The sequence below is a fragment of the Maylandia zebra genome, linkage group LG3 (assembly GCF_041146795.1).
Source record: "Maylandia zebra isolate NMK-2024a linkage group LG3, Mzebra_GT3a, whole genome shotgun sequence".
Classification (NCBI taxonomy): domain Eukaryota; kingdom Metazoa; phylum Chordata; class Actinopteri; order Cichliformes; family Cichlidae; genus Maylandia; species Maylandia zebra.
In genome coordinates, this window is record NC_135169.1 from 29,933,648 (window position 1) to 29,951,111 (window position 17,464).

General features: G+C 38.0%; 2 protein-coding genes across 2 annotated transcripts; one reads left to right on the forward strand and one right to left on the reverse strand.

Annotated features, from left to right (window-relative positions):
• The first annotated feature begins 692 nt into the window (after positions 1 to 692).
• Positions 693 to 11,084, forward strand: LOC101476845 (kelch-like protein 33). Its single transcript, XM_004563489.6, has 7 exons — positions 693 to 728; positions 1,219 to 1,947; positions 3,633 to 4,075; positions 4,933 to 5,175; positions 5,257 to 5,507; positions 8,238 to 8,408; positions 8,601 to 11,084. Exons 2-7 carry the CDS (start codon positions 1,299 to 1,301, stop codon positions 9,127 to 9,129), a joined length of 2,286 nt encoding a protein of 761 aa, XP_004563546.3. The 5' UTR covers positions 693 to 728; positions 1,219 to 1,298; the 3' UTR covers positions 9,130 to 11,084.
• A 200-nt stretch (positions 11,085 to 11,284) lies between these two features.
• Positions 11,285 to 16,065, reverse strand: ltb4r (leukotriene B4 receptor). Its single transcript, XM_004563488.4, has 4 exons — positions 15,905 to 16,065; positions 14,696 to 15,220; positions 13,740 to 14,007; positions 11,285 to 13,481 (listed from the first exon to the last, which is right to left on the reverse strand). The coding sequence occupies exons 2-4, from the start codon at positions 15,166 to 15,168 to the stop codon at positions 13,104 to 13,106; spliced, it is 1,119 nt and encodes a 372-aa protein (XP_004563545.1). The 5' UTR covers positions 15,169 to 15,220; positions 15,905 to 16,065; the 3' UTR covers positions 11,285 to 13,103.
• Positions 16,066 to 17,464: the final 1,399 nt, after the last annotated feature.

The following is a 17,464-nucleotide window of genomic DNA, read 5'->3' on the forward strand; positions in this document are numbered from 1 at the left end:
AAAACAAAGAGCTGAAAACCTGATTTTAATTTTGTTTGCAAAAAAGTTATAAATAACTGTTATTTAAAATAATAACTGTAGAACTAACATAACAAAGTTAATACGTTTCAAGATGAGTAACACAGCTGATCTGTGACTCAGCCTACATGCTTTTCATCAGCTATCAGTGTCAATAATGCACAGGAAGGAACTTTCACAATGACTGCACTAAAAACGTTTTCAGGAACTCTTCTTCTCTCTCGTTCTGTTGTGTAACAACTTTTCAACATGGATGTTAAAAAATGAATTAAACACATAATGAAACAAATATTATTGTTTTTTGGGTTAATAGATTTTCCTGATGTTACTTTGAACACAATTTAAAAAACGTACGCTGGACATAGTGAGAGAGTGTTTTATTTATACTCATTAATGCTTTGTCAGACTTTAGACACAGCAGTAATGGCTGTGTTATTGTTGTTATTTAAGGTATTTGGGCAATACTGTCTTCTCAGTCTTCGTTTTCACCTTCAGTCCCTTCATGTAATACTTCAAAATACTTCACTTCATGTTGAACTTTTTTAAGCAGGCAGTTCCTGAGCGTACTGGAAACTTCTTGTAGTGTAGTCTTTATAGTGTCAGTGCCATGCTATAATTAAACCTGCTCTAGTGCCTTGTGCGCCCCACATGCTCACAATGCCACTGGTCAAAGTCACTTGTTCCACCCACACTGCTAAAGGAAAAGCAAGGTAGGTGCCTATGCAGAGTCTTAATCTAAAATAAGATATTAACCAATTGTAATCAAGCAAGACTCGTCTTAGTACAAAATTACAATAAGTCGTATGCTGCTGGTATTTCTAATCTCGTGGGAAATTGTTCTTACGAGGACGTTTACTGTCAAAATGAACTGTAAGTTGTTACATGTTGAACTCTGTGAAAAGGTGCAACAGACAGATGTTTGTGTCTTGACACATTCGTGTATTACAGCATTGCTAATAAGTGGCCTCCTGAACTTAAAGGTTTGTCATGATGACAATATTGACACTTTTTTTTAGGCTAGGTTGTGTTTTCTTTGCGTAAAAGACACTTCAGAGGTCATGAGGACAATTGATTCATGTCTAATGTTAAAGTGAATAAGTACAGTGGCATTTCCAGGAATAGAGTAGTCACACTTTTCTAGTGTCTTTATTACTGACTTATCCTGACTCTCGCTGTTCTGCCTTTTCTCTCTTTGTACAGTGCACGTTGAATGTAAACATCTGGCGGTCTGCTCTGACACAAGCAAGTCTATAAGGTGACAGTGCACACAGCAAGACATTATGAGAGGAAGTGGAGCAAGCGGAAGAGAAAGTGCAACACATGTGGACAATAGTGGCATAAAAGAAAGCTCAAAAACTATTCTTCAAACACCAAAGCATATACCAGACTCTAAAGCTCAAGAAACTCCTCACGGCCTTTCTTCATGTCTCTCAGAGAATTCTGATCTTATCTCTTACAACTTCTCTTCACACTCAGACAGACTCTTCACTCACTTACACAACCTTTGCAAGGAAGAATTACTCCTGGACTGCACCTTTATCGTTCAAGGAAAATCCTTCCAAGCTCACCGGCTTGTTCTAGCAGCTATCAGTCAAACCCCAAATGCATTTTTAGGTTCAAAAGAAATGCCAGGGCTTGGAGTGGGAGAAATTGCACAATGTTTGACACCAGTTGGGTTAAGGGCTATCATGGAGTTTGCATATTGTGGACATGTGGCCATGGACTTGAGTAAAGAGCGGGTAATTGAGGAGGTTTTAAATGCTTCTCAATGTCTCCAGATGGAGAGGCTGAAAGAAAGTTGCATATCAAAGATCAAAACTTCTGCTGCAAAAGAGAGAGAGAAGAGCTTGGCTATCATCAGAGACATGTGGAAGAGAGGAGAAGGATGTGATGTCACAATACAAGCAGAGACTGGAGAGAAATATTCAGGTGAGGCCCAAACACTCATATATGGGATCATATATGACTTTACATGACTTTACAGTGGTAACAAATGAAAAGTAATCTATGAGGAATGTCCACTAGCTGACCAGTGTAGCCTTTGAGATTATGATGTAGGGTAATATGACCCGAACAAGGTTTAATCTCTTAACACCCAACAATGACACATCTAGAATTAGAATTAGAGCTGGGACTGCTTTTAGTCACATGCTGAAAAGGAAAATCCCCAGAAACTAGAGTATGTTACTTTTCAATTTAAGTTCCATACGTTCATACTGGCATTAAAGTTTTTCTTTTAAACAGTTTTCAATTATAGTGCTTTGAAAAGATTTAGATTGTTTTAAATAAATAGTTACAAGAAAATTCCCAAAGCATTTATTTCAGATCTGCAAATGCATACTGCCCTTCATTTTTATTGTGATCACTAAAAGAGAAACAAATACTGTTCTTAGATCTGGTCACATTTCATACAATTGTGGTCAAACGTTTCCATGAACTCATTATGGGTTTGCATGTCATGATAATTTGGGAGTTTTTAATGATTTCTTTCAACTGATCTTTTCCCAGAGTGGAATCATTGTATATCATATGTCTGTCATGAATTAAATTAAATTATTTTGGATTTTCTGGCATATTTTTTTTGGGATATTTGACTACTCTTCTCAACAGAAGTGGTAGACTTCAATCAAATTAGTTGGTTTGATACCTGGCTTTAATTATTTTCAGTAGGGTTGAGCTCAGGGCTTTAGGTTACAAGACTCCATTTAAAGCATTACTCAAACGTACTGTTTTATAGCATATAACATGGGGTGTTGTATGTGTACAAAAAGTATATTGTGTATGAAGATGAATGTATGTTTTGTATGTAAAATCTATTAACTGTAGTAGTCAGTCAGTGTAGTTGTTCTGAAAGCAGTGGCATTATCTGTACACTCTGAAATGTATATCTGAACAGTATACAACACAGTATATTGTACTGTTGTATTATATCCAAAATAAATCTAAAATAAATTCTAACTTGTGCATCAAGTTCTTTTTTCCTTGAGTCACTAAAGACGCATGCTGCACAATTGTTCCACCCTGGAAAAAGAACAGTTCAAATAAATCATATAAAAGTCCTAAATTGCTATGACATTTATGTACATGATGAATGTGTGTAAAATTCTGACCACAACTGTAGCTGGTGTGCAACTATTTTACTCATGATAATCACATTCACAGAAAGGGTGACTGTACTACACGCTCCTCCACAAACTTGTAGATTTCCTAGAATCCTTTTCCCAGAATAGTTCATAGTGTGACAGTCAGCTGTTGTTTATGCAGGTAAGAGAAATGGAATGTCAATAATGTCAACACAAAGTAAATATATACACAAAATCATGTCATTTACTAATATAGGAATTTTTTTTAAATGTTAAAAATGTGTAATTTCTTGGTGACACATGCTGACCAGACATGTGCTGCTGTAAAAAGAAAAATTAAAGACAAAAAAAAAGCATGACATAAACACAAAATGATCACCCGCTGTTGTTTTGAAGGAGAAAGTAAACTGGAAATGCATTTCCAGTATGCTAACACTAGGTGGAGTTAGAAACGTTTTCTTACCTTGTGTCTTTTTCTACTTTATCCGCATCTTTCTCTGTGACTTTTTATCATCTCCTGACTTTTCTCAGCACATCGTGTGGTGTTAGCAGCAGCTGGGGACTATTTCCGGGCATTGCTGTGCGGAGGGTTACGGGAGTCTTGCCAGGAAGTGGTGTGCCTGCGAGGTGTGTCGTCTTGGGTGATTGAATCCATGCTCTATTTCATCTACACCGGTCAGCTCAGACTGAACTGGAGTCGGATTTGGGAGCTTACAGATGCCATGCTTCAGTTCCAGCTGGAGGGGGCGCTGTCGCTGTGCATTGAGTTCCTGCAGGACAGAATGGATGAAAGCACATGTCTAGATGTGCTGGTCCTGGCTGAGACCTACGGGCTGGTCCAGCTAGGGCAGGCAGCCGACGAGTATATTGCAGCCCACTTCCAGTGCGTCTCTTATGGGGAAAAGTTCAAGGATATTCCCTTTCACCTCCTTGACAAGCTTCTTAAGAAGGACTCCTTGTCTGTAGAGAGTGAGGTAGTATTTTTATTTCTGGTGGTCAGTCATTCTTTTTGTGTTTAGCTTAAATTTCTCGTCATGTGTTCCTCCTTTCGTCTATCATATCTAACTTTTTTTTTTTTTAAATTTCTCAATCATTTTATCTGTTCCCAAGGTAATGCCAGGGATAACAGCTGTTATCCATGTGCAATGCAATGGGTTTGTAATTCATTTCATTTTTATTTATATAGCATAAAATCACAGTAACAATCACTTCAAAGCAATTTATACTGTAAGGTAAAGATACTGTTATAGTAATAACAAAAGGGAGATAACAACAATGAAACGGTCTACTTTGAGCAAGTGCTTGGAGAAAAACGTCTTTTTAAAAGGATGAAACCTGTGGCAGAACCAGAAACATGCAGCAGCTTATAGGCTTTTAGCTTCACAACTAATGTGCTACTTATGCTTACAGTTCAACAGCCTTATATAAAAGAACAAAAAATTGAAATAAGACACATTTATATTCAGTGCTGTTTTGGGGGTCTTTACATACTTTATAACTGCAAAGTTTGACCATTAAAATATTAATTATTTGTATTTACAAATGGAAGAGAATATACAATTAGCCTAATGTATTGCTCACAAAATGTTGTGTAGGTGACATTGCTCACAATTGTACACCATCCAAAGTGCAGCATTCAGTAGTTGTAACTGAAAATATTCCGTTTGTATATGTGAAAAAAATATAAATTATTATCTCAAATTTAAAATGAATAGATTTTCTCCATGACTTTCTTAAGGACACTTGGAGTAGTAATCACAGGCTATTTATGCAATTTATTGTTTATTTTGTAAAATAATATTTCTAAAGCATTTCTCTTCTTTATAATTAGATTGTGGTGTTCAAGGCAGTAGTGAGCTGGGTGGAGGACAACCCTAAAGAGAGACTCCAATGCCTGTCCAGCCTGCTCCGTCATGTTCGGATCACACTCTTCAGCTATGCTGAACTTCAGGAGGCCCTTAGTTGCAGCATCTTACTCAGGAGCCCTGGTGCAAGGAAAACACTGGTAGCCCTCCAAAGTCTCATTGAAGGGGATTACAGAGGGCCTAAATATCATCCTCGCACCAAAAACCAGGTTGATACTCTTTTACTTCACTGATGTTTGGAATTCAATTAAAGCTATGTCTGTTTAAGCAATATTACCACTTTTCTTTAGGTCCTGGTTTTGGTAGGTGGGGACACTGTTGATGATGAATTCATGAAGAGGGTTCCCAGCCAGACCCTGTGGTTTGCTCAACAGTTCCACCGTGGCCCCGGTTTAAGAAGGAGCATAGAATGGAAACCATTTGCAAAGTTTCCTGAACCTGCGCGATTCAGACACTGTGTCTGTCTCTTGAACAACAAACTGTATGTGTTGGGAGGACGCAAATACTATGGAGCACTGGACATCCTCAAGTCAGCAGTGAGGTTAGTGTTGTGTGGGTCACAGATGTCATACAGACATCAGAGGTGTTTGTGGTTGATTTTGGAAAAGAGTTCTTCTTGTACGTTGTACACGTGCTTGATATATAAACTGTCAAGATATTAACAGCTTTGTTTGAGTTCAGAGCTCATCAACAGCACAGTCATTGGCAGAAGAGTTTTTTTTAAAGGGACTCACACAAACACTGAACTGATACATTATGCAACTTCCTCCTTGAATGAATTGCAGAAATGTGTGTGCATGTTTGCGTAACTGCTGTGTAAATTTAGTTAAATGTAGCTTTTTAATCTGTAACTACAACTACATGTCTTTTACTCTCAGAACCTTCTGATCTTGTGGGATTTTCCTGCACATTCACATCTAGAGTTTACAGAAAAGACCCCCCAAAAAAGGAAATATCCAGTGAGGTCCAGTTGTCTGGGCAGATCTGTATTGAATCAGAATCATTGTTAATTGCCCAAGTTTAAAGCGAGAGAGAGAGATAAAAAGTGGGGAAAAAACAAGTTAGAAATTATAAATTACACAAACTATAGTGCAAAACTGAGTAGTGCAATATGCATATGACTGCATGATATGAGTGGATTATTTCATCAGAGTGAGGGAAGTCTAGGGGCATAAATGTTCTTCAGGGATGTGAGCGCTCTGCAAAGATGTTTTCTGCCCATTATATAACCCTGGACCTTCAAAGGATCTGAATAGAGGGAAAATCAGTGCCTATGATCCATTCTGCAGACCTAATTGTCCATTGCATGCTGGCCAGGTAGTAGGGGTGGTGTAATGGTACGATTGACATTTCTTTCCACACTTTGGGCATTGTTTAAACATCACGGCCTACCTCAGTACTATCGCTATCATGTCACAGTGAACCAAAATTTCTATGGAATATATGCAGCACCATGAGAGTGGGTAAAATAAGTATTTTACACGTTACCATTGAGATGAAATTCTCACCAGATGTCAATAACAAGCCATCCGATCCATACATGCAAGAAACCACAGATTTTCATAAATTAGGTTGTGTAATAATGAGGAACTTTACTTTCTACTCAGGCTGGTTACTTTAGGTTCAGTGGTATAACATAGCATTTATGCTGGGAACTCAAAGTGGGCTGGAAGGAGTGCAGGTGTGTTGTTGTGGCTTCAATACTTCAGAGCATTTAGCTGGCAATACAGAAAAGAAGGACACTGAAGCAATATTAATTTCAAATCACATACTGGATCTATAGAAGATTTGCTTTAATAGATCTTGTATTTTTATATTGCAAAATGTCCTGCAAAACAAACTAAGCTATAGTTACTTTGTGTTATGCAAATGTTGCATGAAAATACTGGGTGGTGTTGTCCACAGTAAATGGGTTAGTTTCCAGCAATGTGGGGAATTTATTATGAATTCACTTTATTTTTATTGGTGCACAGGGGCTGGTCGGTATTAGGTTACATCAAGTGTAGTAGACTAATTTGTATTTACACTGATAATGCTTAGATTAAGTCACTGAATTACACCATTATACCAGCTTTATAGAGTCTTGTATAAAGGTAATGTACAGTATAGTGTCAGTATAGGAAATAGAAATAGGTCAAGATATCTTGTGAAACTGCTGTCTTGCCCCGCCCCAATTTCCTTTTAATTTGTGTGTTGTCCTCTTAAAACCTCTTGTGTATTGCGATTCTTTTCCCCATGCTGAGCTACTACACCGCAAACTGTGGTTACCCCACATGCTAGATCTCAATTTTACCCCTGATTGTAATGATTGTACTATGTTCCTGTGTAGGTGTGGAGGGAAAGTACATGTACAATGAAGGCAACAGAAAAAATAGTTATTTTTTTTACTTTCTTTCTGCTGGTGTCATACATTACAAATTAAACATGAGTACATTAATTTGAGTTTAGATTTGAATAATAGTTACATTCTCTTGTACTAATATTATTTTATTACAGTTTTAATATGGTTCAGTTGCCTTTGCATAAAATCAGATGGTAGAATTTTCCTATAAGAAATGACTTTTGCTGTATTTTCCTACTTTGAGTACATTTCATAGCCTATACTTTCCCCCTTTTATTACTAGAATAAAGAGGTTGATTCATTACTTCAAATTTTACTGGCGTATTTGTTAGTGTCATGAAACGGCTGTGGCAAGCAGGACGTAGGACCCAAAATGCAGGACACTCAGAGGAGTAAACTCAAAGAGGCTGCTTTATTGCAGTTACAGGACAGAACTCCAAAAACAAACCAACATTAGAGACTAAAACTAAACGCTAAGAAACCTGGAGGCAAGAGACTAGGGACAAGGAGCACGGAGGGAAACACACACAGTATGAGGGGACAACACGACACCCACTGAGTGAAACACAGGGCTAAAATACACAGCTGGGAGTAATCAAACACAACAAGAACAGGGGAGGCCAAACTAGACCCACTGACATGAGACACAGACAAAGTAAAACAGGAAACATATCACATAGATGCGGACTTGACAAGGGGATACAGCTGACAGGGGAGACAGAGACAAAATCGAAGTTCAATAAGAATGCAAAACTCAAAACACCGGGTCACCGACCCAGGACTGTGGCAGTTAGTATCTATCTAATTTCTAAGTACAGAATATCTGTACTTTTTCCATCTCTGGCAATCAGAAAGCAATCCTGCTACTTAGTGCAAATTAGTATCAGCTGGCTCAGTCCTAACTGACAAGCACAATCCCATTTCCCTTAGGTTTGACCTGACACAGTGCAAATGGGAACAGCTCCCTGATATGTTGCATCAACGGGACTACTTCTCCGCACTGTGCCTAGATGGGAAGGTTTTTGCTCTTGGGGGAAATCGCAATGACCATCAATACCACGATGCTGTGGAATGTTACAGTCCTGAGGAGAACACCTGGAGGTGAATACATTAAGTTATGGCTTTTTTTATATTCATTGATATCTTATATCTTGAGCTCTTGTAGGAAGAATGTATTTGAAGCACTATAAAAAAGGTTAGTTTAAGAGTTCTGTGTCTATCTTAATGGGAGTAACTCCCCCCCCCCCAAAAAAAAAAAAAAATCCTTTTCATTTGACTGTTGTTGTCCTGCAGGCTGGCTCACCCTCTGGACACAGCTGTTTGTGGCCATGCTGCAGCTGTTCTGGATGGGCAGATCTATATTTCTGGTGGTTCTGACTCCCATCACCATTGCCTCTCATCTATGTGGCGCTACCATCCCTCCCGTGGCTGTTTTCCCAGATCACCCATGAGCGTGGGAGCAGGACGTGCAGGCCATACAATGTTAGCTTTAGGAAGGCGGTTGGTAGTAGCTGGAGGGCTACAGCCTCTCTGGATAGGCTTTGGAGATCAGCTCTTGTGTGAGCTGTATGACCCTACTCAGGACTCCTGGTCCTCGTTTCCCACTCTGCCTCGAGCTCATCTATCACCAGGAGGAACTGTACTTGATGGTAAATTGTATGTAGTAGGAGGGTCTTCAGCAAACACAGCAAGGGATACCAAGTGGGTGCATTGCTATAACCCCAAAGAGCAATGTTGGGAAAACCTGGGTGCTATGCCCTACCCATATACTGATCTGGCAGCTTGTTCACTGCCGTGCCCAGACGTGGTTAATCATCAATAAAATCTTTAAGTAGTAGTTGATTCTCTGTAGTGGTTCAGAGTGTTACATGCAAATCTGCTCTTGAAACTCAGGAGTCTGATAACAGACTATTGCACAGTAGAACAATTTAAACTGATCCAACAATGATTACATTTGCAAGCAGACAATAGGTTAGGTGTGGACCACATTAGTCAAGTCAAGCAGATTTTGATACTAATTCCTTCCATGAACCATAAAGGCTCTTGAAGCCCATCAGATAATTTTTTTTTTCCTTTTGTCAGTTTTTTTAAAATTCTGACACAGGTTTGCGCTAGCTTAACTGGTAGAAGTAATCAGAAGGTTGGTGGTTCGATCTCTGGCTGCTCCAGCATGCCAAGTATCTTTGTACAAGATACTAACTGTTAACTCTAAACATTGTTCTCTCCATGAATGGGTGTTTATGTTTGCTAGAAAGCACTTGCATAGAAAAACCATCGAAAAAAAGTTGCTTGTATGAGGCAAGTTGTGTAAAGTGCTTTCTATCTAAGCTTAGAGTGCTCAGTTACAGTAGAAAAGTGCTATATAAGAACCCTTCCATTTGCCATTTACACTATCTGAAAATGTCCTTGCATAACCTAACACCATAAAATGAATCATTGAAACTAATGAGTCAAGAGAGAAAATGCGAGAGCAAAACACGTGGAGTTGAGCTCAGATTAGATGTGAATCTGAGCTCAATAAACTAGTTTTCCAAGTAATCATTTTGTATCTTGAGCAGTTTCAACAGAAAGCTTATCAATGCTGCCATAAAGTAGTAGCCAGTGCATTTCAGGTGCATGAAAACGCATTTTCAAATACCACAGTGACACTGCTTCATTTAAAATACACAGACACACAAATAAAAACAAATGTTTGTAGGCAATGGATGTGATTATTTACCTTTTGCTAGTTTGAATCAAACACCCTCTGGCAGCACAAGCACACTAACATATTTTTGTATGCTTTTGCAAATATTTTGAGGTATTAATACATGTCATATCAAAGTATACTGTAGTATATGAATGCACTAACTTTTCTGTTTAATAACATCACAAGAAGACTAATAAAAATGTTGTGGCATTGCACATGTATAAACTAATTCTAATTTAATGTAATGCTTTTTAACATATTGATCTGAGGCCCAGATGAGCCCCCACTTGTGATGGTAGGACACACCCATACAGGTCAAAATCACAGCAGGCCCTGCTAAGGCCGTAACATGTACAAGAGAAATGACTCAACAAAGGAATTAAGATCACAGAGAATGCATCTGTATATGGTCCAGATGTCTGTGCTCCACCTCCGCCTAAAGATGCAATGAAATATTCAAGTCAATTTACTGTTGTACCCAACTAATTCAGTCAGTTTGCAGAGAGTTTTGTCTCCCATTTCTAATGACTGTATATTATGCAGAATCCTGCACAATTGTGGACAGGCGCTATTTCAAATGTGTTTTCTATTTAAGTTCAGTTTAATGGGATTAATGACATTTTAATCTTTAACTTTCATTCAAATGTTAAAAATACACATAAAAAACAGACATCCAAAAGTAACTTGACATTTTAGTTAAAATGCTAACTACATTAAAATTTCAATAGTCCAAATTACACTAAATGAGGTCACAGAACAGTCAGTCTTCTGCATTGTGATACAGAATTGGCCTATTTATCTGATGTTTCACACGTCTTCTTCATACGCAGCTTCCCAGCTTGAGTAACAGAATTAGGTTGCAAAAACAAACAATGAATAGCTCCATTTCTTTGTAGTCTGTTCTAATCATGCTATCTTTGACTGTTGTTTTCTTTTCATGCTTATTTTCTGTTTACTACTGATAAATTTTCTGTATCGCAAGCTGTTTTTTGCATCTGGAAATGCACTGTTTGAGGCATGCACATTTGCAAAAAGGAGGTTTCTGTGTTTTTGTCGTCTTTGAAGTGAATTAAAGTGGTATTACTGAACACCGCTGTGACCTGAATTCTATGTTTCAGCTTAGTCATAAGTGAATATTGACCTAGTAATGAAGAAGAAGAAAAAATAAGATAACAGCAACAAAAAGAAAAGTACATGTAGTCAAGGCATTTTCCATTTAAACAGTTTCCCAGTGTGATGTGACTATTTGTTTTTGTTTTATTGTACAAAATCACAATTGAAGCTACAATTTAATTTAATTACATTTTATTTATACAGAACCAAATCACAACAACAGTTGCCTCAAGCCGCTTTTACATTGTAAGTTCAAGATCACATAGGTCAACAAAAGTGGGGAACGTTTCTCCTGGAGCATTCGCATAGCAGGGTCAGAACTTGGCAGCAACAAAACAGCACAGATCCATGTCTTAGTGGTTTAGGCTGCTGGTGATAGTCATGTAATTTCCTCCACACACTTTGGGCCCCTTAATCGCAAGTGTGCGTCTTCTAAACCTAAATATTGTTGCTGACCATTTCTATCTCTTTATGATCAGAGTGTTACTGTCTTCTGGTGGTTGCTTTCAGCACATCACAAAGCTCAAAACATCTCAAACTGGTTTATTGAACACCACAAACAGTTTACTGTACTCAAGTGGCCTTCACGGTCATCAGATCACAATCCATTAGAGCACCTTTGGGAAGTCGAACCCAGCACCAGCAAGTGTTCTTTATTGTCTTATAAAATACCTTTCAGAATCAGATTTTCTGAGTTAATCCAGTTTGCACTGTTGTTGTGTACATTTTTTAAATCTAAGTGAAACTCATTTCCTATACTACTCTGGATTAAGTTCATGCGACCATTTTTTTTTCTTTTCCTGTAACTGTACTGCTGCAATCAAGTACAGGTGCTCAGGGTGAACAGGAAACAACATACTCTAACTCAACATAGCAAGTGTTTAAAACTGCTACTTTTTTAAGTAAGGACCCAAACATCTTTGTAATACATATAGAAAATGTGTTCGTTTCTATTATTCACATTCATATTATGCATATTTTTGCTCTTACTTTATATATATGTTTGCTTTATAGAAGGATTTAACCTCACTACCCAAGAAAGAAATGCTTGCTTTCTTGGTTTTCAATCAGAATTGTATAGCCCATATGTAAAATCATAAAAATAATCATGCTCCTGAGCAGTCTGAACGAAATCTACAGCACAATTCAAATATATTTCAGTTCAAACTTGTCACCTATATGTTTTTACTCAGAGAGAAATGATTATTAATAAAGGAAAATGAATCAGTCGTAACAGAACCGTACAGTTAGAGGACAAAAACAGTCTGTTTGACATTATTTGAAGGCCCTACATAAGTTACCAGTTGAGTAACAGTAAACAGTTTTGTGTTTCCAGGATCCTACAATGGCGGTAACCACTGATGTGTCACTCTTTGACGTCACTATGACTGCAACTCGTTTCCTGCAAAGGTGAGCACTTTTTGTTTTTTGCTCACCTATTTTATTGGGACTTTTGATGGTAGCTCAACAGCATAATAACCACATACAGTGTTGTAATGCAGGTCAGTTAGATGTTGTGAAAGAGAAGGCAGCAATGCACGAAACCGTGACAAAAAAGGATGCTTTCGTGACATGTTTTTGATGCAATGTTCTGTTTGTCCAACAAAGCAACCAGTACAGTCTCACATATTAAACAAGCCATGTTTGCACAATAAGAGATTGGCAAACATTAAGAAACTTTCATTTTTTTAACAAACTGAATTTGAGCTCACAGTCAGACTGTGTGTTGTGCGCTATAGAAAAATTCTGATTAGAATTAAAAATTACATCAAAAATACTGATGAAATTGTCCATTTCTGTACAACTGGATAGAATATGAATACACACACACAGACATACATGCAAAAAATATATGATACTCTGCAATGATTTGCTTCAGCAATACAAAAATATTATATTTACAGTATTTACTTTCTGGACTACTCCAGTTAGCTTACATTGTTAGTATATGCGAGTTTGGGTCAACTCAATTCACATTATTTTAAATGCTACAGTTACTGCTCAAAGGTGGCCAGAGTCTTTAGTTCAGGCGCATCAATCTCCTGCTCCACTGCACTCCTGCTCTCGCCTCTGTTCTTGCTTTTGAAAGGCTTCCCCATTTTGACAGAGAGTGTGTGCAGGACAGAGCTCTCATCTGGTGAAGAGCTGCTGCGGCCGCTACGGGAAAAAGATGTGGTCCTGCTCTCTGAATTGGTGCCCTCAAAGAGCTTGCCCATGAAGCTAAACCCAGCCTGGCGGATGTGTGAGCTGCCTGCAAACACATAGAGGATGGGGTTGACAGCACTGCTGAAGTAGGCAAAGGCTGTAACGTTTGGACGGGCTGTTTTAGCAGCACGGCTCACTGTCTCACTTCCCATCAATAAACCAATCACCTGAATGAGGAAGAAGAAAAGAGGCGTAAATATTATTGGGGGAAAACAAAACAAAATAACACACAAAAAGAAAGTAAATTGTTTATGAATTTATTCCGTTATCAGTCAGAGCTATTAATGTCACTCCTGTGGTAGCATGACAAAAGTTTTGCTAGAGTAACTGGAGAAGTGCAACATATGCCTGAAGTGTTTACGTCTGGGTCTTACAGTAAGAGAGAGTTTTGATGCTGTCAACCCAGCGTTAAATAGATAACACACCTCTATGATGTTGACAATGTGGTAGGGGAGCCAAAAGACTGCAAAAGCCGAGATGATGAGCAGAATCAGGCGACTGCTTTGTCCTTTACGTTGGAACATGGCACTTCGCAGGCGGCAGATGACAGAGGAGTAGCAGGTGTTGATGAGAGTGAAGGGCACCAGGCATCCCATAATGGTCTCAAAAATGTACTGGAAAACAGGATGAGCCACACTCCCCCAGTGGTAAAGCACACAACCGCTCATGTTGTTTTTGGGACTCTTGAGAACACTGTCAGAGAATTAAAGGGAAAAGATTATGAATTCAACAAAAGATACTACGTAAGAAAATGAGAGACATGACTCTGTGTGCATGTAGGAACTAAACTATGAGTCGACAACAAAGCAAAATAAAAAGAACTGTGACAGTTTGAGTACAGGCATAAATTTGTAGGACCTTTTTAAAGTAGTTTGGGTTAGATGTTAGACTACAGTCAAATCTGTTTTACAGTTTACTCAATACGCCCTTACAGTAATAATAAAATAATAATTTTAAAAGAAAACACTAAAAAAAGTGAAAAAATATATGAAATATATATATATATATATATATATATATATATCATAAATTAGATATGAAAAGATTGAAAAAATAAATATTTTAGAAAATTTAGAAATGAATTGTTGAAAAGATTTATCTGCAGGAGATATTAAAAATCAAAATTTCTTTTTTTTTTCTTTATTGTGTGTTATTATAGGTGTATTACTTTCCAGTAGTGCTGTCTCTAAGTGGAGTAGTTGAGATACACTACAAAAAGGTTATCTTTATATGTTTTATATGAAAAAAGGAAAAAACTACATTATCCACATGAAGCTAATGGGAGCAGATATCCATTAAGTTCACTTTCCTTCACTGATCCGCAGCAGTAAACACATTAATACACAATTGCTTTGAATGTGAAAAAAACCTTTGGTCTCACCTGCGATAGAAAGGCATCGGCAGTGACAGCAGGAATGCTAATATCCAGACTCCCAGCAGGAGAAACAGCAGGGAGCGCTTAGTTCTTATTTTCTGGGAAACAAAAGGCCTTGTGACAGCAAGGCAACGGTCCATGCTCATCAGACAAATAAGGTAGATGGACACGTACATGTTCACATTTGATAGGTAATGCATCAGCTTGCATGCTGCTGAGCCAAACTCCCAGCCTCGGCCTCCAGCCAGGTATCTCAGGAAAAAAGGTGCACTGAGCAGGACAAGAGCATCCGCAACAGCCAGATTCAACACCAACAAACATGTCACTGAGCGCTTCTTTACACGGCAGACCACTGACCAAACCACGAACAGGTTCCCCGGAAAACCCAGTACAAATGCCAGGGTCAAGATGCCAATACCAATCTGAGCAGAGATCATCTGAGGGGCAGTGGAGGTGGTGGAGTTTGTGTTGGATGCCATTGAGAAAGCTTCTGAAGATGTTTAGTTCCAAAAGCTGTGAACTTGACTTAACCTTAAAAATAATAGAGAGGCAGGAAACAGGATATGTTGCGTTAAGATTTGTGAGTACACTCTGTATCTGTGCTTAAAATATTGCACAACATTTTGATTTCCACAACTGCATCTAACACAAGAAAAGTGTGTACACCAGAGCTGCTTTGAATGAGCAAACATTTATTTAACCAAATGAAATTATTTGACAAGTTCCAGAGATGTTGAACATCAAAATGTGCTGAAATGTTCTAGTCTAGTCGAGTCTTTCTTGCTCTCAAAGGCCTAACTTTATCATTAGTAAATATATGAATGTACAAATCTTATGAAGGATAACAATATGTGTTTAATCACTTTTGGTTATTGGAAAAATTGGACACATAGCACACGACAACACAGAAAACAAATACTCAATATGCACTTATTTTTTGAACCACGCTGAAACATCTGGGCAATTAAAGAAGTCCAGTTCAGACCACAGAAAGCTGCAACTCCTCTGTTACAAATCAAAACCTAAGAGCAGCAATAAAAATGGCAATCTAGAAATGAATGTGTAACAATGACTAAATAAATAATCTGGGAAACCTGTTGAGATTTCTGTTACTCTTTACATCCATATTAAGATTTTATTAGAAAACAATGAATTTGCCAAACTCTGTGATATCTAGTGGCTGGGAATCTTGGCATATCAAACTCTCATGCTTACCTTCAAATGGTGGTGTCTCTCTTAAAATCAGAAAAGTAAAAGCAAAAAAATAATATCCCTCTGTGTAACACCTCACACCTAACCTCCAGAGTTCCCTTCTTAACTCTGAAGATCTTGTGCCAGGAGGAAAACAGGTTTTTTAATATATTGAGTAAGAAGTGTCATGTGAGAGGAAATCAATGACCACAGGAAGCCAGCTTTGTGCTCACTCTGTTGCGAGGTAGCTGCTGTTCCTCCTACACTTCTCACTTTGTTACTGTATTCTTATTGGTGCACTGTGCTGTGTTACTGGTACGCTTTATGGGAAATATTGACATGACATCTGCTGCCTATTGTGGAGCAGTGTTTGCCCTCCATCCTTTCAGAAAACAGACTTGAATAAAGTTAATGAAATGCTAACAGTAAAGCTTTTATGTAATTTTACATAGTTTATTGACATATTCGTTTAGCAACTCACTGTAACTAAAAATAAATAAGGAAATAAAAAAGAAGGAAAAAGCCAGAGTACCCTAATATATTGTGAAATTGATGATGTGTTTTTTGTGAAAGAAGAGAAATCAGAAGTGTGACTAAGTGGGGTGCGTGACGGAGGGGTATTCCAGTAAACCTTCAGTGTCTTGTTGATACACGATTTTAAGTCACAGTTGTGTATTGTACAATTTCTCTTGCAACAGACTTTTTGGCAGACCTTTACAACAACTCTTACCACATAATCCAAATGTCTTAAGTTATTTAGGAGAACAGGACATATCCAGCTACACAATGACCTGTATTATGTGTCATGCTTTTGTCATGTTTTGATTAATTTGTATTGTTATTTATTTATTTTACAATCTTAAAAGAATCAAGAGGTGTAAAGCTGTAGTTGTGTAATAAACATTTACCCATTAAAAATCAATGAAATGATTACATGTGATGGGGAGGACTGAAAATGCAGAAGGAATAATCGCATACTCAGCACCAGTCCTTGGCTACATGGAGTAGTAGCAGCTTGCTGCTTATTATGTATCCTTCATCCTGATAGCGAGACCACAGGCTTGAAGCAGATGAATTTGGTTTCCCTGTAGTTCAAATGCCTGTCTTTGTTTATGACTTTGTCTTGTCTTTTTGTTCACCTATTTTCTGATCATCTGTGGAAGATTGAATGGACATCAAGTGATCAACGTAAATTATTTTCCTACTTTAGTGACTTTTACAGTGAGAGGAGTGTAGCAGAGGTGCATAAGGTGTCTATGACTTTATGCAACAGACAAGGCAATATTAGATGCTTGGACATAATGGATGCTTGTTAAGCACATAAATTGTCTCTATCATGATCTCATCATTTTATCTTTACCCACTTAGGCATCAAGGCCACTTGTTCAGATTTAAGTTTGGGTCACACTGGCTTCACGTTTGACTTTAGAACAATTTAGTGTACAGAAAAGATGATGGTTGAGTGAATCAGTGTAAGGTCCTCAGGGCTTGTGATGGCAAGTCTAAATGAAAACCCCTTCACCACTGCAGTTCACAGTTGATATGAGTTGTTCAGTTTGAGTTTGAGTTTTGCCAAATGCAGTG